The 27,568-nt window shown below is 41.5% G+C and overlaps 3 protein-coding genes and 1 pseudogene across 4 annotated transcripts; 2 read left to right on the forward strand and 2 right to left on the reverse strand.

Annotated features, from left to right (window-relative positions):
- Positions 1–1,056: 1,056 nt before the first annotated feature.
- On the forward strand, positions 1,057–6,516 carry LOC139422962 (LAS1 like ribosome biogenesis factor). 2 transcript variants are annotated; one of them, XM_071174482.1, is made up of 14 exons: positions 1,057–1,113; positions 1,230–1,384; positions 1,591–1,716; positions 3,260–3,329; positions 3,499–3,580; positions 3,760–3,927; positions 4,023–4,069; positions 4,496–4,605; positions 4,735–4,820; positions 4,987–5,193; positions 5,287–5,434; positions 5,551–5,882; positions 5,989–6,139; positions 6,271–6,516. In XM_071174482.1, the coding sequence occupies exons 2-14, from the start codon at positions 1,239–1,241 to the stop codon at positions 6,359–6,361; spliced, it is 1,764 nt and encodes a 587-aa protein (XP_071030583.1). In that variant the 5' UTR covers positions 1,057–1,113; positions 1,230–1,238; the 3' UTR covers positions 6,362–6,516. The 2 variants fall into 2 exon arrangements, with proteins under 2 accessions (XP_071030583.1, XP_071030585.1); XM_071174484.1 differs by having other exon boundaries at positions 1,088–1,113; positions 4,993–5,193.
- Positions 6,517–6,874: 358 nt separating this feature from the next.
- LOC139422963 (probable ribonuclease ZC3H12B) lies at positions 6,875–15,935 on the reverse strand. The gene is made up of 6 exons (XM_071174485.1): positions 15,561–15,935; positions 12,517–13,313; positions 12,240–12,379; positions 11,629–11,863; positions 11,437–11,543; positions 6,875–11,339 (listed from the first exon to the last, which is right to left on the reverse strand). Exons 1-6 carry the CDS (start codon positions 15,756–15,758, stop codon positions 9,904–9,906), a joined length of 2,913 nt encoding a protein of 970 aa, XP_071030586.1. The 5' UTR covers positions 15,759–15,935; the 3' UTR covers positions 6,875–9,903.
- Positions 15,936–17,086: 1,151 nt separating this feature from the next.
- LOC139422428 (shisa family member 2a) lies at positions 17,087–18,068 on the reverse strand. The gene is made up of 2 exons (XM_071173610.1): positions 17,822–18,068; positions 17,087–17,616 (listed from the first exon to the last, which is right to left on the reverse strand). The coding sequence occupies exons 1-2, from the start codon at positions 18,066–18,068 to the stop codon at positions 17,087–17,089; spliced, it is 777 nt and encodes a 258-aa protein (XP_071029711.1).
- Positions 18,069–22,161: 4,093 nt separating this feature from the next.
- On the forward strand, positions 22,162–26,864 carry LOC139422429 (phosphatidylinositol-3,5-bisphosphate 3-phosphatase MTMR8-like; annotated as a pseudogene).
- Positions 26,865–27,568: the final 704 nt, after the last annotated feature.

Below are 27,568 nucleotides of genomic sequence, written 5' to 3' on the forward strand. Positions count from 1 at the left end.
TTTCGATACCAGTAAGCTAAAGTAGTGTAATGACCCTGGGTTTATAAGCGCGGAAATCGACCCTGCCGTACGAGCATGCTTTTGCGGCACAGTCGATAACGCGCTAGATCTCGGGCTAGAAGGTCGAAGGTTCGAGACCTGCTCCCTGCATGTTTCATTACAGTAGCTTACAATATATTTGATTTCCTGTCCATAAATATAAGTTATAATTCACAATACGTTTGGCCAGGGATGGGCAACTTTTATGGGAGTGGGGCCATAACAAGTCTGATCTCAAGGGGCTGCAGTGACTCGAGGGTCTGCATACCCACGCACGAGCCGGCTCGGGGATTTTGGGGGCCCTAAACAAAAATGTTGCCCCCCTCTTGACATCGTTTTAGAGTTCATTTCCTGCAATTCTACACATTTTGCCATAGGGCGTAGAGAACATGTTGCAGTTTTAAATAAAATATTGCAATTCTACACATATTGCCACGAGGCAGAGGGAGGATTGTGCAATTTTATAACTAATTCCATGCAATTCTAGTAATTTTGCCATAGGTTGGAGAGACATGTTTGCCGTTTTTAATATGGATCTGAGTGAGGGACAAACTAAATCAACGAGGGCCCCCTGGTTGGTAATTTGACCATGATTACTACACGTTTAGATAGGTAAATGCATCTAGCCAGCTATCTAAAAATGTTTTGCTGACATGGCCTAATTGAGTGACTGTCAGTGACTGACATGAGAGGAAAAACTGCTGATGCACAACCAAATTTCGAAATTGCACTTTGTGTATTCTACTATTCTAACTCTCATCAGTAAGTAGAGACCCCAACTGAGTTCCAAACAAAATGTTAGTTTTTGTTTTTATTTTATCTGCGGGCCTACAAGAGGGAAGGCTTTAGCCTACATTCATGCTCAACACCTATGACAATACATTACACACTATAATTGTATGATTGAATGGCAGACTAGATGTTAACTGTTATATTTGCTTATTATTTCGTTGTGTTTTTCTATTTATAGCATTATAATTTGGAGGGTGCAATAGCGGAACATTTCTGCGCGGTATCGGTTTCTTGCTGTTGCATTTAACCGACCCCACTCTAGTCTGTGGATGATGTTGGCAGGTTAGCATAGGAACATCCCATTTTGGTTAGCCTAGCTAGCTACATGCTTAGCATTAGAGCTAAACTAACTGGGTAAAAACGGTTTGTCTCTAATTGTCTTTCTGTCGTTTCTTTAGCTGGTAAATATGAAGAAAAAAACAACAGAGAAAAAGGGCCATGTAGTTGCATGGATCAACAAAGCAGAATGGGACCAGGTGCTCGAGTATCTGTACTCAAAGGATTGTGCTTTACAAAAGTATGCATTACACCGAATATCGGCGTGGAAGGGCAGGTAAGGCATACACGTATTTGATCTTCAGATAATGTTTTCCTGTTGCATAATTACTATTTTGTTAGCTAGATAATTGCAGAATAGTTGGTTAGCTTAGCTTGTAGCTAACGTTAGTTCGTGTCCAACTCATCCCACCACTGCTGTTTTCTAGTGGACAAAGCCGTTCCTAGATGAAAAATATTATCACATTTGATTTATTTTTTCAGATTTGCCCACAACACTCCCATCGCTGTAGAAAGCACAGCAGACCTGGTCAGATGTCAAATACTTGACAGATCAGGAAAACTTGACGCTGACGACCTGGTCTTGCTTTATGGAACAGCACTCATGAGGTTGGAATCGCTTTTTAAGTGTTTAAATGTCCTCATACGAGTCCGATTCATTGTTACATTTTCTCACGTGGCTGCATACTGTTGCAATCAATGATGTGTGTATATACAGTGCCAGTCAACAGTTGGACACCTACTCATTCCAGGGTTTTTATTTTTACTATGTTCTTCATTGTAGAATAATAGTGAAGACATCAACTATGAAATTACACACATGGAATTGTGGTAACCAAAAAAGTGTTTAAACAAATCAAAATAGATTTTAGATTCTTAAAACCTTTGCCTTGATGACAGCTTTGCACACTCTTGGCATTTTCTCAACCAGCTTCATGAGGACTGCTTTTCCAACAGTCTTGAAGGAGTTCCCACAAATGCTGAGCACTTGTTGGCTGCTTTTCCTTCACTCTGCGGTCCAACTCATCCCAAACCATCTCAATTGGGTTGAGGTCTGGTGATTGTGGAGGCCAGGTCATCTGATGCAGCACTCCATCACTCTCCTTCTTGGTCAAATAGCTCTTACGTAGCCTGGAGGTGTGTTGGGTCATTGTCCTATTGAAAAACAAATGATAGTCCCAGTAAGTGCAAACCAGATGGGATGGCATATCGCTGCAGAATTCTGTGGTTCACCTACAGTCTCACAAAGACACGGCGGTTGGAACCAAAAATCTCAAATTTGGACTTTCCGCCGGTTTAATGTCCATTGCTCGTGCTTCTTGGCCCAACCAAGTCTCTTATTCTTATTGGTGTTCTTTAGTAGTGGTTTCTTTTGCAGCAATTCGACCATGAAGGCCTGATTCACACAGTCTCCTCTGAACAGCTGATGTTAAGATGTCTGTTACTTGAACTATGTGAATCATTTATTTGGTCTGCAATCTGAGGTGCAGTTAACTCTAATGAATATCCTCTGCAGCAGAGGTAACTCTGGGTATTCCTTTCCTGTGGCGGTCATGAGAACCATTTTCATATAGCACTTGATTGTTTTTGCGACTGCACTTGAAGAAACTTTAAAAGTTCTTAATTTTCCGGATTGACTGACCTTCATGCCTTAAAGTAATGATGGACTGTCATTTTCTTTGCTTATTTGAGCTGTTCTTGCCATAATATGGACTTGGTCTTTTACCAAATAGGGCTTGGTCTTTTACCAAATAGGGCTATCTTCTGTATACCACCCTTACCATGTCTCAACACAACTGTTTCCCTCAAACGCATTGAGGAAAGAAATTCAAGGCACACCTGTTAATTGAAATGCATTCCAGTTGACTACCTCGTGAAGCTGGTTGAGAGAATGCCAAGCGTGTGCAAAGCTGTCAAAGGCAAAGGGTGGCTACTTTGAAGAATCTTGTTTAACAATTTTTTTGGTTACATGATTCCATATATTATTTCATAGTTTTGATGTCTTCACTATTATTCTACAATGTAGAAAATAGTAAAAATAAAGAAAAACCCTTGAATGAGTAGGTGTCCAAACTTTTGACTGGTACTGTATATAATTTAAAAAAAACATGTTTTATTGATTCCTCTATTGGCTTGATATTTTTCTCAATAGGTTTGTCAACTTAATTACAGAGCGTCAGCAGGGGAAAATTGCTCGTCCCCTCAGAAGGCTAGCCAGCAATGTGAGTAATTTAAAAAAATATATGTAATTCTTGCGTCATGATTAATAAATCTAATATTACATTTTCCTCTGCTCACTACTCATGAAATGATCATGTCATCTGGGGGACCTCACTATACAGGTGATGGAATAATAAATACATGTTTTTATTCTAATGGCTTTTTTAACAGTTGAAGATCCCTGAGTGGATTGTAAACCTCAGACATGACATTACTCACCGCAAGCTCCCTACCTTGAAATGGTGTCGCAAAGGTGAACATGAACGAACAGATTCATTTTTCTCTTAAGAATTTCATAATCTCAGAGACCATGGATTTTTATCCTCATCATCCTCAATAACAATATGATATCATTCCTACTTTCCATTGTGACTTTGGACTTTCTGCAGTGATCTTACTCTTAGTTGTGTTGATGTCTTTTCTATGTGGCAGGTTGTAAGTTTGTGCTGGAGTGGCTTCAGCAGGAGTACTGGTCCAGGCAGCTGGGCAGTGGGCTGGCTGAGAACTGGGAGTCCCAGTCAGAGGGGGAGGATGGAGAAGATGAGCTTCAGAGGCAGGAGGATGAGTTCATCACCAGACAAAAAGAAATTGAATCCTACAGTAAGTTGGAAACATTTGAACACTTTAGATGCTGCTTATTACCCAGTTACATTTTCAAAGGGTATTTAAAACAGCTTTTTCCCCTCTCTTTTCAGAGAAGGCACGAGAGTTATTGATATCTTTTGAAAAAGAGCAGTTTCAGGTATTTACACCCCCCGCATTACCCTTTGCCTGTTACATTTTGGTATTGATTTGTGAAATCCCTTAACAGCAGGATTGTTAGGTTTATTTGCACTGTATGCCATTTACATCAAATGTATGTGAACCATGCATAATCAACATCAAGGACGATATGGTTGTGGGAAGTCCTCAAAACATTTAATCACAATTCATAACCACGTAATAATTTTCCTATGATTGTGAGACTTGCTCACTCAACTCAACCCACTATATTAGAGGGTGAAGACGTCTGTTCTCTAGTCTGCACAGCATTTCCTCTTCCATCTATAAATGAGGGCCTCTCAAGATAGGCATTTTGTTATTGACATCACTCTTGAGGGATTGGGTTTTCTCTACTGCCAGAAATGTTTATAGTGGTTGGTGGTCATTACTCTTTTCTTTTGTTTAGACGTTTGAAGGATTTCTAGAGGAGGACAAACAGGCGAGCTTGTGGCCAGAACCCTCTGCAGACATGAGCTGGATCCTTGCCCAGATCAAGCACTTTGCACTAGAGTCTAGGTCAGTTAACACATTTATTGGTATTGCAGTGATTGTCAAATCCACAAACTGCATCAGATTGTATTCTACAAGAATAACGTAATTTAAAAAGCAAAGCTCCAGGCCCTCATTGTTCTTTTTCCCATATAGTGAAATACTAATAGATGCATTGATTGAGGATGGATTCATGGTTCCAACCATTGAACAACTGGTGTCACTTAGTGTCGACAACTCAGGTAAGACTGGGATTAGGTCGATTTTCTACCAATACATTTCTTAAAATAAATCTGTGTGTAAATCCCATGTTGATTTTATTTACAGATGTTGTAAGACTGGGAACATGTTAAATACTGTAAGCAATACCCACTTACCTGAGTGACTAGAATGCCTTTGTTTTTGAAGATACAGACCCCACTGCTCCCCACCTTCCTCGAGTTGTCCTGCGTTTCTGGCTGCCCCTCCTGAAGGATCTCAACTCTCAGCTCTTCATTCATCTCCTCCTGGAGAAACTGTTTGTGGAGCTGCAGCAGCTCTCTGAAGACAACCAGAAACACAGATCCTTCTACATCGCTGGGTGGATTTCTGAGGTCATCCTCTGCAACTCCAACAGTACGATCATTTTCTACCCCAAAAACAAAATAACTCTATGTAAATACAAAAATGTGCTGGATTTACTGGTGTGGATTAATTTTGTTTCTACAGAGAATGAATACCATTATGAATCGAAAATCCAGAGGAAAGCCAGACTGAAGGACAAGATCTTTATGAAACGCATCCAGCTGAGGTGGCAGCAACTCCTTGCAGCATGTCTGAATGCTCCCTGCGTGGCCACGCCTCACCTGCTCCAGCAGTAAGTGACTTCATAATGTACATACATCACTTACTGTGTTCTCTACTGTGTTGTACCAGCTTATGAAATATCATTTGTCATTATGTTTGAAAATTACTTACTGTTTGAACTTTTAGGATCCTGGAGGACATGGAACATCCGATGCCCTTGGACACACGACAGAAGCTACTCAGACTGAGCAGTATCTACACTCAGGGGGCAGACTCGGGGTGTGATCCTCCCATGGAGCATTCAGGCCAGCCTAGCGGTATCTACACCCTGGAGAGCCTGCATGAGAGGCTGCGGGTGCAGTCCAGACGCCAGGTCTACATGATGCACCCAGGAATCGTGTCTGACTCACGCAAGGCCCTGCCAGAGAGGACCGAGGACTTCCAAGAGCACCTGAGCCCAGATGTCCTGGCCGAGAGGGCCGCGGAACTCAGGGGTTCTCCCTGGCAAGTTTGCACAGGTCAGTTCAGTTGTCATGCCAATTTGCAGAACATGAATCTGATTCCACAATATTTCATTAGAATATTACATTTGATCTAAATAGGTTTGTTTTCTCACCTGTCTAGACAAAGTCCAGTGGAAGAACTATCCTCTTGGGAAAGTTCCAGGCCAGTCAGAGGACCCTTCCTGCCTAATGGTAGATAACTTCTCTACCATTATGGTGTTTGACCAGCAGGTGGAAATGGAGAATGCCACTCAAGACAATACGCGTGCAGGGTAAGAAACAAAATGTTATACTATATATATATGTAGGCATCCATAGAAATAAAAGTATGAGTAAGTAAGATCAACCATCACTAAGCAATTGTACTTCATCTGATCAGTAATGTTTCTCTTAATCTCTCCAGTGTCTCAATGCCACACAGAGTCACCACGGATGGGCTTCTCTGGACACACAATGACATCAGCAAATTGAAAGCTGGCCTGCAACTGTTTTAAACAAATATGCCAATACTGTAAAATAAAGGCCTTCACTGTCATTGATCTTCATCTGCAAATGCATTGCATTGTTTCTACTCTGACATGCCAAAAGCATTTATTTTATTTTTTTCCAGCAAAGGCACGTGGCAAATAAAAGTACTTAGAGTACCCAAGCCATTGTATTACGTTCTTTTGATTTTAAATATTACATTTCATCTTACTTGCAAATTTAAGGTTCCTGAATCCCTGTTATGCCACTGTCAATTACAATTGGCTAATTCTTTTGAATTTAGTCAGTCAGAACAGTGTTCTGGAAATCAGTGTGTGGCACAAATAAATCAAAGTTTGTCACATGCACAGGACACAGAACCATTTAATTGCTTACTTACAAGTTCTTATAACAAAGGTGACTAGTTTCAGCAGCCATCTGAACCCCTCTGCTGACCCTTGGATGTGGAACTGCTATAGAATATCAAAATTCCGTTGGACATCAAAGAGAACACTTGACACGGCCAACAAAAGAACACTGTATAAACATAGTCTTGCTTTATTTGAGGAAACAAACACTTTGTCATTGAGACTTACATTTTGTTTGAGCCAACAGACCCAAAGAGTTCGTTTTGTCTTTTGGTAATTGTTTTGTCACTTAAAACAATTTTAAAAGCAATGCATTTAATTCAACATGGAATAGAACAAACTACTGCAGCTCATAACACATGGCCTAGTTGTCAACTCACTCACACTAACCCTTTTACATTGCAAAACCACAATACAAGACGGTTCAATGTAACTTTAGGACATGAGAGCTGCACTAATTCACAAATCTGACTTGGTAAGCGCATTTATCATTCATAATAGCACACATCAATATTGTTTTTGTTGTAAATCTCATAGTACCTGAGAATTGACATTGTGGGTGTATGAGAATTTACCATTTCAGGTAAGCTGATATATTTAGAACACAATTCAAGGTTAATCTACACATTGGAAATGTCTGTAGTTTTTCAAACATCTACCTGCTGTGTTCAATTCCAACAAAATCAACTGCAAGTTGCTCAGACCAATATCAGACTGAAATCAGTCAGTCATCACAAACAAGCCTATCTTGTAAATTCAATGTAATTACAACGGCTCACAGCAAAAATACAATTTATCATTTGAAACAATAGAATTTAAACCAATATACTCTCACATGCTTTAAAATACTTAAGGCTAGATCAAGTGCCATTGGTGAGAGTCACAGATTTCTAAAGTAAACCACAAATCAATAGTTATAATCTTGTCACCAAAAAAGGGGGTTATCCATCAAATATTTTTCCACAGGTTTTACCCATGTCCAATCAGAGGTAATTGACGCGGTCTCAATACTAAATCATACTGACACCGTCACTCGACTTTACTGTGGCAGTAGCCTAAGAGTTGAATATAGTATTATGTGGGTCAAATTATTTTTTGAAAAAGTATTTATTTAATAAATAACCCCCTAAGTGTTGTAACCCAAGCATATATGACTGACATTGCAACCTATTCAGTTTTCTGTGCAGCAATTAAAAGTTAACCAGTTTTGGCATGTTTTTCAATATGTCAATACATTTAAATATAGATGGTATCAACACAGGAATAGAGCAGATATGGATAAAAAGTTAGAGGTCACATTTTTTACCAAGCTGCTTGGGTTACAACACAGCAAAAATACATTGATGCAACAAGTTAAATAGCGCATTGAAACTGTACAATGAGTGGTCATTTCAGTATTAATACATACACAGAGAAAGGACACGATGCTTACAGCTGCACACAGGGTATCTATGCACTTCCATGTAGCGCGTAAGTGTCCCTGTAAATAAACTACTGTGCCCATTAAGAAAAAGTACATACCAATGGGCTACTCCCAGTGACACACAGTGTCACAAACATTATGGCATTGTATTTTTTTTTCTTAAATAAAACTTTTAATGATACTGTACATTTCATAAATATATTTTACAATCAAGAAATAGATACAATTTGTATCAACAAACAAAGGTCATTTCTAGACATTTTAGGCTTTGTTGTTTGCGGCACTTCAAAATGGGGGGGGGGGGGGGGGGTGGCTCTCTTCTACTCTCATCAAAAATATGAAACATGCACGTCATGTCAAAATAAACTAAATATGAACGTGCATTAGATATGGCCCAAGACCTTGATTTCAGATCATATTTTACTCACTGAGAAAAGAAACAATTCCATAAGTCTTTAGAAATGATATTATAACCAACATATTTCACATCATAATGAAACCTTTCAAACATGATGGAAAGTAGTGAGGGGAAAAGGTAGGCACGCAAACTGTAAGCCAAATGCCAGAAACAACCCTGACGGCAGCCTCGCATTCTGAGTGTTTCACAGGAAGAAACATTTAGGCAGTGTGTCACACCTTCTCATGAAGAGACAACAGGCCCAACATGGCCTGCTCTTAGTTCATGAAAAAACAAAAGTCAACAAAGCCCCAAAATTATTTTGGGCAAATAACATTCAGAAATGTTTTTTGTTTTCTTTACATGTGTTCATTTATATGGGTTGTCTCTCAGCATTAATAAGGAAATGGATGCTTTTCTTTAAAGCATTTTGCCAAAGAGACTTCACCAGTTCCTTAGTAATTACAAATAAGTCATGTTAGACACAATGGAAGTGCCATTCTGTGCCATTAAGTCACATGCCAGGTCCCAATGATATATACACATGCTCAAAATGATTCCAATAATGTTCATGTAACACAGTTACATTAATGTAACTAATCAACACAGCAAGCCATACAATATACCATAGAAAAGTCTTACAACACTGGTGTGATGTTACACTACTATCCAATCAATTGTCTGCATCAAAACTATAATTGCTTTATAATGACAAGGTCAATTATCTATATTTTTGGCATTATTTCAGCAGCTTTGAAATGGCTTTCATGTGTCATACTAGCACAGGTGTTTTAAGTCTGATCTTTCCCAGTTCTAGTTTGGCTTGCTTATATACGTGCACTCACAAGTTCTACCAAAATAGTAGCTTTGTAAAGTGAGATTGAGAAAATATATATATCATTCTAAATACTTACAGTGCTTAACATTTAAAAAGCAAAAGAGACTGACCTCAACAACATAAGGATATTCATTGAAATCCATTAAACAATGACTGGAGAAGTGAGGTCATTCAGATATAAGGCCATTAAAATGTCAAAGTTCATGCTCTGAGGTATGGTTGCACTCACTTCCCTCTGTCTTTTACCACAAATCATTGCACAATAAACAACAAAGTCACATAGTATTTACATCAGTGTCAGATATGCACAATATTATCTAGGTATAGTGAACTAATTCCTCACTGTATCAAATGATAGAGGACTACGTTTAAATTCAAATACATAATCTTACCATCAGTCAAAGTTTCCCTTACATTTGATTATAATGATTTGGGGTTTCTGAATTTCATGAGGAGAAATTGTTTTGATGACAATCAAATAACTTCAAATATAGAATACTAATACTATTCAGACAATTGTAGCTTCAAAAATAAAATAAACACACTTAATGGCAAGACCTCAGCTTCGTGACAATGACAGCAGCGAGTTGTTGTGGGTCCGTTAGATGAGGGTTTTTCTCCATGACAGAGTGCACCACGAAAGCGGGGAAGATGTTGCAGAGGTTGCGGTATGTTTGGTACTGGTGCTCTGGGATGACATGGCGCTCGGCTTGAGGCGGGTTCTCCCACGGAGACCTCCAGATCTGCTCCATCTTGTCAGGCATACTGCGGACCATCACCCGCTCACAACACGGCTGCATCAGGCTGTTACTCAGGGGGTACGAGTGGTATCCATAGGATTCACTGCCGCAGGGCAGCGGGTCCCAGCTGGCATGCTGCTCGCGGCACAGTGGGGGTCTCCGCTGCCTCATGGGGTTACTCTCGTACAGCCTGGAGTCTGAGATGCTGTCCATGCGTGTCATGCCCAGGGAGCGTCCCGGTTGTGAGGACTGTGACGGGAGGACATTCTGAGGTAAGGGGTAGTCCCCTGGGCAGCTGGACCTGGCCCCAACAGCAGGGTGCTGGACATGCGGTGCCAGGTGGGATATGGACTGCTTCCTGCTTGGACCCTGCTTAGGCTGCTCAGGGCCATAGCTCTGCACTCGGGTCAGGGCCTCGTGGTGGAACCCCCCATGGGAGAAGGCCTGGAGTCTGCTCTGTGCAGGAGACTGCTGCCCCTTTATGCTCTCATCCAGGCTACTGTCCACTGAGCTCATGTATAATTCCCCATAAGAGGAGAAGGAGTCACTGTTAGAGTGGCTGAGGCAGGGCTCAGGGCAATGCTGGCTAGGATTTCGCTGATAAATCCCATGCTCATGCTCCATGCTACAGAAGCTGTCCACGTTGTGCATGCTGCTCATGCTCATGTTAGAAAAATCACTAAGCATAGAGTAGTATCCGTGGTCTGTGCTCACAGAATCATACTTAGGAAACTGTTCACTGTAAGTGACAGAAGCACCATGGCTGTTGGTGACTAGGATGGGTGGGTGTGGGTACTGTACACTAGACATGTGCTCCAGGGAGCTGTGGGTGAACTGGAGGGAGCCGGGTACTGGGCTGCTGGCTGATCGAGTGTTCAAGGCACCAGCCCCGTGGCTCTTAGCAGGCTGCATGGTGGGCACACTGAGGGCAGACACGAGGGAAGGCACAGAATTTGCCTCAGGCTTACGGACAGCAGACAGTCTCTCCTCTGGCTCGCAGGCCACTGAGCGGATGCTGGGATCAGACTGGCGCTTGGGGGCCACACGTTTAGCCTCAGAGCCACTGTCCCCCTTAGCTGTGGTGGGTCCAGTGCCACACTTGGCCAGGGCCCCCTCGCTCATTGTCTTTACAGCAGACAACTTGGCAAACGCTCTCAGTTCATCAGCCACTGACCGCTGAGGCTGGTTTGCACGCTCTGGGTGATAGTACTTGCACTTATGTCCATAAGTGCATTTTTTCCCTGTTTAAGGTGATATAAAAGAGAGCACAAGTTAAACAATATTGACATCAGCAGTACAACCACAAAAATAAAATCATAATTTGTTGAGACAACCTACCATATGGACAGGGTTGCTTTTTGTGCTCTGGAACAACAGGACGCTTGCGGAGGAAATTCTCTAAACTTGGACCATGTCTTCCTAAAGGATCATCAGGTGGCATGAATCTGAAACATAAAAGGAGAATATGCTTAGTCATTCTGTAGTTAATTATACTCCCTACCCAAGTCGCTGAGGGCTCTGATGACTTACTTATCATTGACAAATGAGTACATCAGCAGTCGCTCCTCTATGAACTTCTTCCACTCTGGCTTCTCATTCTGTAAGTCCCTGTAGTTGTCATTTGACACAATAATGCCATCAGAGTCACAGGCCAGCTTCACTATGAAGCGATCATCATAGCACACCACTCTCCTTCCTTGGACTCTTCTAGATGGGGTGAACACTAGGATCTTTTCTTTCTCTAGCTTCCGCAAAATGTCTTGGTCTGTGAAAAGAAAAGCATTAAATCAGTGAAGAACAGCAGTGTACAAATTGTTACATAGAACTATGTAGGCCTATGTACCTGTGGTTTCACATTGACATTTTCATATGCATTGCATTTGAAAACAAACTCAAATTAATTGTGGCTAAACATTTATCCAAATTCATGTTATTGTTCATTCAAAATTATATACTTAAAATGTTAGTTATTTTTTTAACTGTGGGTCGTGCTTTTTTGCATGGGGAAAATGGAGCTCAATGTCAAAACATGTTGATTAAAAAAGCACACACACACAGATGCCCCCCACCCCTCCCCCAACACAGACAATTTTTAGAAAACATCTTGTCTAATGTGGCTAATTGAAGTAGAGCTTTAGTACCTGTAATGGGGGCGTCAGGTCTCGACTGCTCTTTCCTCCAGGCAGGAACAAACACTGTGATGTCTTTGTGTCCTTTCTCCACAAACCAATCAACAGCCAATTGGATGCCAAGGCAAGAGAACACCTCTTTGTTTCCATGACTACAAAACAACACAACCAACTCTAGTAAAAGGTCTGCTTGTAAAGCTAATTCAATTACAGCCATAAAAAAGATGGTTCAGAACATTCTGCATGAGGCGAGATTTGTTTTGATTGTGTGCGTCTAATAGAGACTTACCTCATCGCCACATTTGATCCATCAATGACGATAGGCCTGAGATTATCATAAGGATCCACAGAATCATCTTCAAGTGACACCTCCGGACTGACAGCCTCTTTGACACAGGGTCCTCCACGGGAGACGAACGTGCCGGTGTTACTGCTGGCTTGAACCTCCGGTTCTCCTTTATTACCAAGCCTTACAAGCTCAGCCAGAATGTCATTGATAAGGGCAGCAGCCCCTAATTTGTTCAGCACGGTCTCCACCTGTTCACCTGAGTATCCCAGCTTCAAGGCAAACTCCATCTTGGTTTGGTACTCCTTGTCACTGGCATGTTTAAGCACTGCAGTGGCCTTGGTGTCTTCAATGCGGAGCTCTGGTAGAGTGCAGCTCTGGGAGAAGCTGGGCCGGTCCAGGCATGGAGAGCGACAGAGCTGCCGGTGAGGCTTGGTGGCACTGAAGGGCTCTTTCCTCTTACAGCCGCCGCTGTTCAGCTGCAGCTGATTCTGCTCCTCTGACTCGCTCTCTGAGCTGCTTCCCTCCTCAGACTCCCCACTGGGCTGCTGGGCCTCAGTCAGCTCAGGGGCCTCTTCCCTGCATGGGTGTTTCTCCATTTTGATCTTCTCCACCATCGACCATGCCGTCATCACGTTCCTCTCGCCACCAGAGATGTCCACCACATGCTCCCTCACCTCCACCACAGCCTGAGAATCATACTCGATGGCTGACTTCAGCGCAGCCAGCTGTATGTGTAAAGCCAACGTTAGACGCTCCCGCTTTCGGTGAGCTGGCGAAATTAAGGACACTATGTAATCCTGGAGGAAAACAAAGGGTAATTGTCAATAAATCACCAAACTGGCCAAATGTCATCCCTGTCTATAAGTACAAGATTCAATGCATGTCTAATTCATGTGTAAATGTTAAGTATGGCCTCAGAGGAAATCTAAGGCCCCTGAACTCCCCATGAAATGTAAAAACTGGAATGGTGCAATGCACCAGACTCTTCAATAAATTGATGTGTCAATGTTAATTGTATCCATTCCTGTTCAAATAAAATATAAATCTTATCCATTGTCATTGACAATGTAAAGGCTGAGATGCATGAGATTACATGAGCATTTAAACAATAAATATGCATACAGACCCAAGTGCTTTAAAACAAATGGAAACGGATTGCATGTGCTCCTGAAACCGGTACTTCCCCAGGTCTTGCAGATAGTAGATTGCTAGCTACTTCCATTAGTGCTTCAAGAGGCTCAGCCCATGAAATGGGTTGCCTAGCAACACAGCCCTGTCATCAGCTAACTGCTTTTTAGCAGTCACGACTAACAGAACACAGTCCATCTTTCTCTAGGCAGCCTGGCAAACATGGTTAACGTAGCATGCCTCAAAATATGAGATTTACAATGTAAAACACTAGTAATATAAGGCGCATAAATCAATGTAAGAAACAAACACAACAAAAGCATTAATTCAGTACATTGCTACATATTTTCCCCAGTTTTATACAGATTGTATCCTAACCACCACATTGTCAAGAGCCAAAGCTAAGGGAAAAACAGACATTTGATAATCACATAAAAACAGAAAATGTCCATCTCTAGTAGTCTTTCTATGGTGTTCTTCTATCAAAGGGTAAAAATAATATAATGAGCCTTATGCTTATGATGAGCCTAAAGGTTTTATTTACTTACTTACTTAGAGAGCCTAATTATTTCCCTCATATCAAAGAAAGTGAGTCAAGACTATATAAAACATAAGATAATAGAGTAGATCTGACCTGAGAAAGTGGTGGAATGAAACTACTGTACTTTCTCCTTAGAAAAAATATAGCTAGGCTATACATGATATGAACAATAACCTATTGGGAAGAGACGAGCACATTCAATAACAAAAGTGGCAGATTATTTTCAGATGCCCTCACAACATCAACACAAAGACATTTGTGTATATGTAGGAAACCTGGTAGCTACCCCACACAACAATACTGATGTGTTGGAATTTCCTGGCACTACATGGCATAACAGCAAAGAAGCCCCATCCTTTCCCCCCTCCACAGAACAGGCTGAGGCACAGCAAGGCCACAAGACTAAAGCACTGCACATGCACAGGCTTGTGCAGCCCTGTCTCATAGCAACAAGTGGAACATGTGCCTTCAGAAGCACTAGATGGTTGGTCAAGCTGAAACGTAAATGGATGCTGAGGCCCCACAGCGAAGCTGCAAAGTACATATATGCTGCAGTAATGGAGGTCTCTAAAGCACACAACACCATGAGTAAGTCAAAACGATGTCATTTAAGTAGCTATGATGAGGTTTGCAACATTAGTGCGAAATGTTCGTAGCTGGTGCTGCTTACAGAATGAACGTTAGACACCAATGAATCCGTTCTAAGGTGAGCTAATACTGATTAGATAGATAGCAAGATCCTACGAGTTTATTTGGCATCACGTTTCAGAAACATTCGTGCAAAGTGTAGTTAGCTGGGCTAGTTAATACTACTAGCTAGCTCACAATCATATCAAATAAATAAATACCTGTGATCATATTTCCCATACATTACTGGTAACGTTAACGTCGTTGGCTAGATGAGATCGAGACCTGTAGACACTAGCTAGCTAACACATTAGCTGAAAAGCGTCCAACAGAAATTAACCACATCATTCAGGTCAATTTTGGCACTGTAAAAATGGCATCTATTCAGAGCAAAAAAAATACTCAAACAAGTTGTATAGCACTAGCTAACTACGTTTGCGAAGTAGCTAACGTTAGCTACTATTAGCTAGTTAGCTAAGAATGTAGCAGTAACGTTAGTTAACGTATACTAGCTAGCTAACGTTAGCAACATAAGACGGAAAACAAAAAGGACAGTACGTTACATGTAACTCTAGTCAGACGTTACCAACTCCACTACAATAACAGATGAGCTTAATAGGCTAACCTTCGTTGGTACTAGTTAGCTGCAAACATTAGCCTGCTAGCTAGCGAACGTTACTCTCCAGTCCAGAGATAGATAGACTGTTAAACACAAAGCATATGTTAACGTCCCAGAAAAGTTACATACTTTTGCCTTGGTGCAGTCATCTTCCTCGCCCTCTCCGACACGAACTATGATTATATTGCTGGTGCTGACATTTGCGCTGTCGCAGTTTGACTCAGCGGACCCGTAGCTGACCCTCACCCGGAAAATACGCTCAATGTGCTGGATGGAGCGGTGAAGCAATGGGCCTGCATTTGCGGGCACTGCCAGCTCCAAAACCATTTATTATGATAAATCAACGACTCACGAATACAACGCACTCAGCTGTCTAACGAATTGCTTAGCTGTGATGTTTTGTTCAGAATGTAGTAAAGTATATGTATTTAAGTTATATAGCTGGCTAGCTATTACAGTCTATTCACGAACATTACAGCTAGCTAAATATCATTCATCATCCCCTCCCTTCATCATTTCTGACAGCCTCCCACATACTGTCTCTTAGCAACAAGTAGGACGCCCTCTGACGCCGATTCCGTGCAATGTCTGCTAAACTAAAAATAAACATTCTGGGGCTGTTCCAGGTCGTCTTTTTGCAATGCCGCTGCATAGAGGATCATATTTTAGATTATCTGCAGAAGGAATTTGCAGAAGGAATTACCACCTCATAAAGCCAGTCCACTTTAATCAACACAGACTGTTTTAACTGCAAATTCAATTTGGCTATTTATTTTCAGCAAACTTTAAAAAGTATTAGCAGACTCACATGGCCTCAAATATCATAACTCTTGTTTTGGTGGGCATTCCATCTACAGGCTGTTATCATTTGAAATGTGCATGTTGAACTGAAATGTGCATGTCTTACTAAATACTACCCCCCATTCCTTATTATCTAGGCTACTGTATCACAATGTCCTATGTAAAACTGTTTTTAGCCTCGACACTAATGACTGTCATAAGGTAGTTGATTATCTGTGTGCATCCCCTGAACCCCAAGCTGTGCCCTCCTATGTACTTATCCTTCACTTCCCCCAACTCATTTTCAAGAGATTACCACAATCCCCTCTTTACCTAGGTTTATTCAGAGATTGCAACCTCCGTCCATTGTCCTTCCCTCCCGCTGTTTTTCCCCACACACCAGTAAGTACACTCTTTTGAAAACATCTGGGATACATCACAAAAGACTTTAACTCCAAATATTCTGGCCATCCTGAAGACAAAGCTTGTTTGCAGCCCAAAACATTGGTAGGCTATTGTTTTAGCATTCTATCATGGTACCCATACGTAAAAAGTGTCTTCGAAATAGCATATGATTAACTTTGCAATATCATGAGTAGGGCTCCTTTTGACAATATAGGCCTATGGGATGATTGTCATACTATGTATTAGTCACTATAGTACAGTGGGATTTCAGACTGTTTGGAATCCTTATTACAGGATCAGAGTTAAGACTTAAGACAAAAAAAGTTCAAAAAAAACATTTTATTTACACTCATAAATATACACTGAAATCAGTGGATAATAAACATTCCATAAATAACTCTTAGACAAGGCAAGTGGGCACTCAAAAAATGACTGTCATGTGGCAAAAAGTTGTCCATAGAGTAATCGCCTCATATTGTGACACCTGTGTACAACTGTTCTGTGTGCATTGGAGTCTGAGGGATGGAATGGACCAGTTGGTGTCCGTACATTGAGCGGTTATCTAAGAATGGAGCCATTAGCAAAGTGTGCTCTGGGGGCATCCCATAGTTTAGATATGGCTGATAGAATGGACCAGGGGGCTGCGGATGAGGCACATACTGGTTAGACTGTGTGCTTGAAACAGGGTATCCATTATTCAAAGGCGCAACATACATGTTTACGTTGACATCAGTGCCAGGAGTGGAGGTGGTTGGTTGTCTTGGGGGTGCCAAGGTTGATCTTCCTGTTGAGCTGGAACTAGACTGGCGAGATGGAGTCATGCTCTCTGGAGATGGCCCTCCAGATTCCATCAGGCTGGTCTGGAAGGGTGCTGATGCATTTTGACGATCCTGTGCCTTTGGCTTTAGGCACTGGCAGCAACATATGGACACAATGGTACCAAGTAGCACAAAGGACAGAAATGTGCTCACAACTATCACAAATGGCAAGTAGGCAGGTACTGGAGGGGAAAAAAGATAGAACAAAATGTAAATGCTGAACCACAAACCACGATCGATGAATTGTATACATTGAACCAAAATTACTATGCCTGCTATTTACTTCTAACAGAAATGCTTTAACCGTTCCAAGGGAGAGATAATTTAGCCATTAAAGTTTAAATGTTGAATAAACCAAAAATAGAAAATGTTGACACAAAATCTTACCCGTTGGTGTCATGTTGATTGTGTTATCGTTTTCAAATTCAAAAAATTCTTCCAGGTCACAGGAGCTCTGATCCAGCCTCGCCTCCGCAGCCGTGCAACAGTAGCGGAGAGCACAGGTCCCACAGCAGTACTTTGCATCCTGGCCGTCATACTTCTCTGGACACTGGAAGCCCTTGTGCCAGATCTTATAAGAGTCGGACCAGCCATGGCAATACTCTCCTGAGCTGGCCACAATATGTTTGTGCATCAAAGAGAAAAATAAATATAAAGCAATTAAAAAACGCATATTGTATGACAGGAAAAACCCTCACACCCAATTGGTGAAACAGTTGTTTGGAGCTTCAAAAAGTTCAAATCAAAAGCCCAATGACATGCTCACAATTGGGAAGAAAATGGTCAATGAAATATCAACAACAATTCAATGAATGAAAAAGTGATGTTATCCAGTCAATGGTCAAGTGGTGAAGCAAGGCGGATCTGTGACCATAATGTGAGTATGTGGCTATTTCACTTCTGTTTTATCCTCTGTCCCCCTCCCTCACACCTATTGTGTGCCTAATATGGGAGGGGCTTGATACATTACTTTGCTAATTTCATGTAGGCCTGCCCCAGGCCAAGACCTGTCTGCACTTTTGGATAAGGAGACAATACTATATGGGCTTATAGGCTACTGGAGATTTTTTTTTATGTTCATTCAGATTCAACCAGCCTTACTCAATTAGATATTCAAAATAGCAATGTGAGGTCTGGGTGTTATGTGTTACCTTGCATATTTCTTTGAAAAGTTGTTGGAAGAAAATGAAGAGGTCTGCATTCAGTGCAAACAAAAATAAAGTGAGGAGTTGGGGGGGGAGCATGTGTTTGATACTACAATGTAGACTTTCAATCTTTAAAATGAATGAAATATACCCTCTGATTCTTGAAGAATATAACTTAGAAATGCCTCATGACCTTACTTCAACTGTCATACACCATCAAAACTCCAAATATAACCTAAAATCAAAGGTTATTGGTAGCGTACACAGTTTAGCAGATGTTACAGTGGGTGCAGCTAAATGCTTGTGTTACTAACTCCTAACAATGCAGTAAAAATGTAAAACAAGTACACAAATAATAATAATCCAATACTAAAAAATAAGAAATCAGGAATGTTAGGAGAAATCCATTTAACAACCCAAATAACACTGTATCAGTAATCCAAATGCATGCTGTGTATATACACCAGAAATATATACTAAGAATGATATGTACAGCAGTAGATACAGTATATTACAGTGAGCTAGGTTAAGAATCCGGTAAATAAATACAGGCGGTGTATATAAACATTGTAACAAAAATGCAATGTACAGTAGTAGATATATAAGAATGAGCTATGTGAAGAATACAGTATATGAATGAGAATCCAGTATATAATCCAGTATATAAATAAGAATCCAGTATATAAATATGCGGTGAGTATTAACAGTGTAACAAAAATGCAATGTGCAGCTGTAGATATATTTGAATGAGCCATATGAGATCACAGTAAATGAATATGCAGTGTGAAAAACAATCTAAAATAAACGGTCCAGTGTTTAATGTCTATATATACATGGGTCAGCAGCGTTGACTGTGTGTGTTTGTGTGTTATGTGTGAGTGAGTCTATTTTTGTCTCTTACTTACTACTACTGCTTACAAATCTTACTTACTACAGGAGATGGCGTGATGGCTGTTCAACAGTCTGATGGCCTGGAGATAGAAGCTGTTTTTCAGTCTTTTGGTCCCGGCTTTGATGCACCTGTACTGTCTCTGCTAGATGGTAGCAAAGTGACCTTATTTTACTCAATTTTTTTTTAACAATGTAATTGTAAACAAACACAATAAAGCCTCAAAACATGGTTAAAACTTTCATTTTGATTTCTAGGATGGTCAGTTCTTGCATCCATAGATATGTATTGGCGGGGACACGCGTTGTTATTCTTTTAAATGCAGATTGCCCCTTTAATATTCTTCTAATTTACTGTGGTGGTTGCGTTAACCGTTTAGGGTTTCATGGACTGGCTATGTCAATGTAGGCCTAAGCCTGGTCTGTCTGATTATTATACTAACTGGATAGCGTAAGATACTAGGCAGAAGAAATACTGATTACATTTAGTCATTTAATCCTTCAACCCCCAACCAACAGGGTAGAGTAAACAAACTGTGCAAACAGTACGCTTGTCAGAGCTTGGAGCCGACTGGGGTGGTGATAATGAGTCTGTTTATCTTACCACAAATTTTTAAGTCTAGATTTAGGAGGTCAAACACTATCTGTACCACACCCGGAGAAGTGCTGTATTCCCATTTACCTAATGAGCTGTAGCCAAGTGACGTTGTTTTGTATATGCTTTCTCAATAATAAACAGAAGTCAGGTAAATTGAATAATATCAAACTTTGACATCAAACACCTAGCTATCCTAATCAAATGTTGTTGCTGTATTGCAATAATAAAGTGGCAGGTTTCTTATTGATAGCAGTCAAGATACAATAAATGTTTTATGTCCTTATATAAGCAGTGGTGGAAAAAGTACCCAGAAGTCATACTTGAGTAAAAGTAAAGATACCTTAATAGAAAATTACTCAAGTAAAAGTGAAAGTCACCCAGTAAAATAATACTTGAGTAAAAGTCTAAAAGTATTTGGTTTTAAATATACTTAAATATCAAAAGTAAATGTAATTGCTAAAATACACTAAAGTGTCAAAAGTAAAAGTACAAATAATTTCAAATTCCTTATATTATGCAAACCAGATGTCCCATTTTTGTATTTATTTTATTTATGGAAAGCCAGGGGCACACTCCAACACTCAGACATAATTTACAAACGAAGCATGTGTGTTTATCTGCCAGATCAGAGGCAGTAGGGATGACCAGGGATGTTACCTTGATAAGCGTGTGAATTGGACACTTTTCCTGTCCTGCTAAGCATTCAAAATGTAACAAGTACTTTTGGGTGTCAGGGAAGTAAAAAGTTAATTATTTTCTATAGGAATGTAGTGAAGTAAAAGTTGTCAAAAATATAAATAGCAAAGTAAAGTACAGAAACCCTAAAAAACGACTTAAGTAGTGCTTTAAAGTATTTTTACTTAAGTACTTTACACCACTGTATATAAGCACCTAACCTCCACATTCATATTTATCAGACAAGAGCAGGGAGAAAAAATACATCTCCTATATGCCATATCGCTGAAATCCATTGCAACGTTTAAGGGCCATTACTAGCAAGTCAGCCTCCGTGAAACAAGCTTGCTGAATTAGCATCACAAACCCTAAACTGGCTGGCATTGTTTGTTGAATGCTAATTGGAAGGCACTTTAGACAATTGCAATTTACTCTCTTTGTGCTATACCTAATCTCTGCTAATAACATGATGACATGACCAGGATTCTCCAGCCGCTCAGGTTTAGAGTTAAGTCAGTATTATAAATTAAATTGAAATAAAAGTAGTTGAGGACTATGAAGAATCATTTAGACTTTAAAGTATGTACTAGCATTCACTAAATTCTTTCACTCAAATATATTATGAGAATATAACAAATCTGGTGTAATAAATTAGCAACAGAGCTCCCCAAGGTAAATTTACTCAGATTCACTAATTCAACAGGTTGTTTTATTTGTGATTATTTTGACAAAAGGACAATCAATGCCCTAAATTGTATTATTTTTCAATCAGCAATGACATTTTCTCAGTTATCAGGTTATACATCTGGAGGTAAGTAAAAGAGTCGTTCAGATGATAATAGGGCTATCAATGGGGGGCCTCCCAAGTAATTAGGCAAATCATGGGCCACCCTGCAACACCTCACCATAACGGGTTTGACTAGATAGAGTACAGTTTATGTTAAAATTGCCTTTTCGTAGCAGGTTAGGAGAATTAACATAGCAGGTTAGGAGAATTAGGTTATGGTTAGGAAAAAGGCCCCCATGATAATAAGAATATCCATCTTGACGTTCTAATACAGTAAGTGATATTCCATGAATGCATTCATAACCTTTTACACAGGCAGGACAATTCTGATCTTATTCCACTAATTTGTCTTTTGATCAATCAGATCAGCGCTGATGTGATTGGGCAAAAGACCAATTAGTGGAAAAATATCGGAATTGGCTGCCTGTGTAAACGCAGCCTTAATTCATCGTCTACAGTTCCCCACAAATAAGGCGACCTGGAACGCATCCACCGTTTTTTGCTCGGCGGGGACACAAAATTGCTTAACGTGCAAAATCGTTTCCTCGGGAAATGGCAAAAGACTATAAGAAAAAAACTAGCTGTGAAAAAATGTATCTGGTTTAGACCAGCATCCATTTCTCGGCATAGGACAATGGAGCACATTTTAACGCCAAAGGTAAGTGACCACTAGCTTGCAACTACGCGAACATTAACTTCACTAGCCAGTATAACTTGTTCAATTTCCTAGGGGAGCTTTAACTGAGTCGTTCTTTGATTTAGCTAACTATTAAGTATGTTATAGCCGTTTGGGCATTGGTTTAAGTTAGTAGCTTGCTAGCTGTGTCATCAGAGAAATGTATTAGAAATACATGGCTCTGGGTTTCATGAGACTAACACAGTCACTACAAGCTAGTTAACTAAATGACATCCCTGCAAATAATGTATAACTAACCCAAGGTAGACAACGACCTGTCGAGTCCAATGAGAACAAATTAGTCCTAGTGGGAAGAACCAGCAAGGACCGGGGGCAGAGCCAAGCACGAGCTAGCGAGATCCCTTGGAGTGTTCTAGCATGAATTTGCATATTCCATTAGGGAACAGCTACTCTATTACACATGCTCACTTCAGAGCAAAATGTATCTCACTTCAGAGAAATGTAATGTATCTCACTGTTCCGTGTGTGTGTGTGTGTGTGTGTGTGTGTGTGTGTGTGTGTGTGTGTGTGTGTGTGTGTGTGTGTGTGTGTGTGTGTGTGTGTGTGTGTGTGTGTGTGTGGAACAAATTCTGATTTACAATGAAGGACTACATTTTATTGCTTTGGCAAAGGGTAACATCTACCAAACTTAGTCCACTCTGTTTGTAACAGATTCTAGTTTTGGGAACAGAAAAGTACAGTTTTGAGATCAAATGTTTTATTGATGAGAACATTTGCATAATGTCAGCCATCTTCTACCACTGCTGGCCACTGGGCTTCCTCATTACCATATTTGGTAGTAGTGAGTGGAAACATGGATGCTTCACACTTATGCATCTGGGGAAATATCTGGCTCATTGTTCTGTCTGTGATCCCTGTGTTGGAACCTCTAGGTCTCCAGGATTTCCTGTGCTTGGAAATATTTCTCAGCCATTCATTCACCTGCTGATATTTGTTTTTCAGAGAACTGACTGTGAACCTCAATCTGGCCTAATATATATATATATATATATTTTTTATTTGAAATGACAGGTGGAAGAAGTGAAATTGTTAGAGTGATACACTGCAAAGAAGCCAGCCACTGGCACTCTATCTCACAGGAACCCATCTCATCTTTGTGGAGACATCCTGTAACACTCGCAAGGAAACATGGGTATGACATTTGTTCAGATATCATGGCAAGGGGTGAGAGCCAATGTACGTGCTATGAAAACACCCCTGGCCCTTTCTAAAACCATGTACCCCTTTGATGTTCACAGCTATGAAGGCACTGGATAGATGTACGCTTAGTTGGTGTGTAAGCAACCATGCCCCTTGGTAGGAGGAGTGGTGCCACACTGATTACGCCTACACTTATCCAGGTTTCTGCCAACTTTGAAGTGGTAGGGGTAAGAGACTTAAAAGCCAGGACTCAAGATTAATAGTTTTTGTTTCACTCATAACCAGGTTTTACACCATCTCATAGCTACAGTAGAGAAACTCCCTCTTACAGCCACAGGATGCCCACTTCACATTTCCTGCAAGAATTTCCATGTGGCTCACTTTGTCATTCCCAGTGGGAATGTGTATCAGTCCCTGCTCAGACTCTCTCAACCAGGTACTTACAGTAGACTTCCAGATCACCTCTCCTTTAACATTACACTTTGGAGAAAACAAGATTGTGATCATTGTGAATATTCATAAAATTCTTACCTACAATAACATTGGGCTTTTTTATAAGGCAAGTGGATGATTTGTATTTTTTTCTTTACAACCCAAAACAAGACGAAGATGAGAGAAGACATGGTTGGGGCTTTGACTCAGCCATGAATTTCAAAAGAATGGGATTGCCCAACGAGTTTTGGGAAATGACAGAATTCAACAAGAACTATGAGGTAAATTGACCAATTCTATGTCAATTGACCAATTCTCAATTAAATTCTATGCACATGTTTTCATGGCTATTGTTATAGTCCTAAATGTTTTGTTCCCTCTGATGGATTGCTTAGCTTTGCAGCACATATCACTCAGATCTGGGCATTCCTAAAACTGCAAGCAAGGGCACAGTCTTGGGGAGTGCCAAATTCAGGAGCAGAGGGTGCATTCCTACTCTCTCCTACTTCCACAAGCGAAGTAATGTAAGTTCAGACTCTCCTTTATTTCATGCAAGGGTCAGCGACTCATCTCTGCTCATGCTATACTTACAGTATATGTTAATGATTACAAAGGCATTCCAAATGCACTTCATGGTGACGCTGTTCTGGTTTTCCTCTCACATACCAGGCTGCCATTTGCCGTTGTAGCCAGCCCCTGTCTGGGTTAAATGTTCGATGTGTAGAAGATGAGGCGATGCTACAGGCAATCAGCTGGGCTAATCCCAAAAGCACCTTCATGTATGGTGGATACCAGACCTAAGGTAAGAACCACATTTTAAGATAAATGTATTGCTAATTTCCCCTCTGTTGTATTTTGCTCAACCCTAACCCAAACTGTCCTGCCTTTCTTTTATTTCAAGTTTAATGCCATGGCCAATAGAGCAGCAGGGAAGGAATACGAGAAAGAGGACAACTAGTCAAACATCCGTTTTCAGTTTGTGGGCATCGAGAATATCCATGTCATGAGAAACAGCCTGCAGAAGCTTCTAGAAGGTTACTATCATTGGTCTCACATAAAAAGGGATGAACCATAATCTTTGGGTGTAGTGGTTTTTATTTATTAATCATATACTTGTGTGTAAAACTCAAGTCATTTTGCAGCATGAAAAGACGAGGCAAAGTTCATGCTTAACAAAGCCTCCAGTTTATAAGGTGCCTAGTTGTCTGTTTTCAGTGTGTGCTATGAAGTCTCCAACAATGAGTGACTACTTGACGGGACTGGAGAATTCTGGTTGGCTGCGTCACATCAAGGCTGTGATGGATGCTGGAGTGTTTCTTGCTAAGGTAATAGACATCCTTCCATGTAGCCATCTCCTTTGTGTTGCTATGTTTGAATTAAACATTTTTATTAGGTATCTATAACCTGTGAAAAAATGTATTAAAACCTCCAAATGATCATGTTTGCATCTACTTTTTACTCTAGCATGTGGTTCTGAGCTATCCCTAGTCTCTACTAAGGCTGTGGCTGAGGAGAATGCTAGCGTGCTTGTGCACTGCTCAGATTGCTGGGATCGCACAGCCCAGGTGTGCTCTCTGGCCAGAATCCTCTTGGACCTCTTCTATCAGACCATCAAGGGACTCATGGTGAGAACAGTCTGGTTTACTAACAGTATCTTGACAATATGAGTTATTATCTACTAAATCTAGGAATTATATTTGGGGAAATATCTTATTCTATGTTTAGTTGCCTGTCTGCACTATTCATATAGCTTCACGGTTCGTTTTGTTATTTTGTTAGTTTGTTCAGTGTTTATTCTATGTTTATTCTATTTAATAAAGAAGAATGTACACATACCACGCTGCACCTTGGTGACAGAAGAACCCACCATAAAAGGACCAAGCAGCGTGTTCAGGAGGAGCAGACATCATGGACATGGGACGAGATTTTGGATGGTAAAGGATCCTGGACGTGGGAGGAAATATTGGCAGGAAAGGATCGCCTGCCATGGAAGCAGGGGGAGATAGCGCAGGAGGAACGGCGACGATATGAGGGGACACGGTTAGCACGGAAGCCCGAGAGGCAGCCCGAATAAAACATGTTTTTTTGGGGGGCACACGTGGAGATTGGCTGAGTCAGGTTGGAGACCTGAGCCAACTCTTCGTGCTTACCGCGGGGAGCATGTGACTGGTCAGACATTGTGTTATGCAGTGATGCGCACGGTGTCTCCAGTTCGCATTCATAGCCCGGTGCGCTCTATTCCAGCTCCTCGCATTTGCCGGGCTAGAATGGGCATCCAGCCAGGACGGATGGTGCCGGCTCAGCGCTCCTGGTCTCCAGTACACCTCATTGGACCAGGATATCCTGCGCCGGCTCTGCGTACTGTGTCTCCGGTGCGTCTGCACAGCCCAGTGCATCCTGTGCTAGCGCCCCGCACTTGTCGGGCTCAAGTGAGCATCCAGCCAGGACGCATTGTACCAGCTCTACGCTCCAGATCTCCAGTGCGCCTCCACAGTCCAGTACGTCCTGTGCCTGCTTCCCATACTCGCCCTGAGGTGCGTGTCACCAGCCCGGTGCCACCTGTACCGGTCCCACGCACCAGGCCTCTAGTGCGCTTCCAGAGTCCAGTAAGTCCTGTGCCTCCTCCCCGCACTCGCCCTGAGATGTGTGTCTTCAGCCCGGTACCACCAGTACTGGCACCACGCATCAGGTCTCCAGTGCGCCTCCATAGTCCGGAGCTTCTGGCGACGGTCCCCAGTCCGGAACTCCCAGCGACGGTCCCCATTCCGGAGCTCCCGGCGACGGTCCCCATTCCTGGTGCTCCCGGCGACGGTCCCCATTCCGGAGCCTCCGGCGACGGTCCGCAGTCCGGGGCCTCCGGCGACGGTCCGCAGTCCGGGGTCTACGGCGACGGTTCCCAGTCCGAGGCCTCCGGCGATGCAGCGATGATCCGTAGTCCAGAGCCTCCGGCGATGATCCATGGTCCGGTTCTACAAAGGCGGAGGGATCAGCGTAAAGAGGGGCAGGGGCGGCGTCCAGAACCAGAGCCGCCACCGAGGGTAGATGCCCACCCAGACCCTCCCCTATAGGTTCAGGTTTGCGGCCGGGAGTCCGCACCTTTGGGGGGTATGGGATACTGTCACGCTCTGGCCTGAGATATCTCTGTTTTCTTTACTTTTTGGTTAGGTCAGGGTGTGACTAGGGTGGGTACGCTAGTTTTTGTATTGTCTAGGGGTTTTGTATTGTCTAGGTGATTTGTATGTTTATGGTGGCCTGATATGGTTCCCAATCAGAGGCAGCTGTTTATCGTTGTCTCTGATTGGGGATCATATTTAGGTAGCCATTTCTCTTTGGTGTTTGTGGGATCTTATTCTATGCTTAGTTGCCTGTCTGCACTATTCATATAGCTTCACGGTTCGTTTTGTTAGTTTGTTAGTTTGTTCAATGTGTATTCATAATAATAAAGAAGAATGTATGCATACCACGCTGCACCTTGGTCTCCTTTGTTTTACAAACATGACAGGTTCACTGTTATAAGCTAACTTTTTTGATGAATTTAAGCAAAATTCCCACATTTCCCGGGCTTAACTTCCCATGGAACATTTCCGGAAAAATTCCAGCCCTTTGCAACCCTAGTTATTGCTCTAATGCTCTATTATCATTACTCTATTTTATTATTCTACTATGAGAGATACTAGATACATACTATGACAGAAATTCACTGTAATAGGTACACAGGTTGTATCTGGCACAAGTGACGATTAAACTGATTTGGATTTCAAAGACTGCCATT

This window comes from Oncorhynchus clarkii, chromosome 12, assembly GCF_045791955.1.
Source record: "Oncorhynchus clarkii lewisi isolate Uvic-CL-2024 chromosome 12, UVic_Ocla_1.0, whole genome shotgun sequence".
Classification (NCBI taxonomy): Eukaryota; Metazoa; Chordata; class Actinopteri; order Salmoniformes; family Salmonidae; genus Oncorhynchus; species Oncorhynchus clarkii.

Bases quoted from the DNA above. Each gene is read 5' to 3' on its own strand.
- LOC139422962 (XM_071174482.1), top strand. From the start codon at position 1,239: ATGAAGAAAAAAACAACAGAGAAAAAGGGCCATGTAGTTGCATGGATC. The intron at 5,435-5,550 runs GTAAGTGACTTC...TTGAACTTTTAG, and splicing joins ACGCCTCACCTGCTCCAGCA to GATCCTGGAGGACATGGAAC. The intron at 5,883-5,988 runs GTCAGTTCAGTT...TCACCTGTCTAG, and splicing joins TCCCTGGCAAGTTTGCACAG to ACAAAGTCCAGTGGAAGAAC.
- LOC139422963 (XM_071174485.1), bottom strand. From the start codon at position 15,758: ATGGTTTTGGAGCTGGCAGTGCCCGCAAATGCAGGCCCATTGCTTCAC. The intron at 11,544-11,628 runs GTAAGTCATCAG...TTTATGTTTCAG, and splicing joins TACTCATTTGTCAATGATAA to ATTCATGCCACCTGATGATC. The intron at 11,340-11,436 runs GTAGGTTGTCTC...CACCTTAAACAG, and splicing joins AAAGCAACCCTGTCCATATG to GGAAAAAATGCACTTATGGA.
- LOC139422428 (XM_071173610.1), bottom strand. From the start codon at position 18,068: ATGCACAAACATATTGTGGCCAGCTCAGGAGAGTATTGCCATGGCTGG. The intron at 17,617-17,821 runs GTAAGATTTTGT...TTTCCCCTCCAG, and splicing joins AATCAACATGACACCAACGG to TACCTGCCTACTTGCCATTT.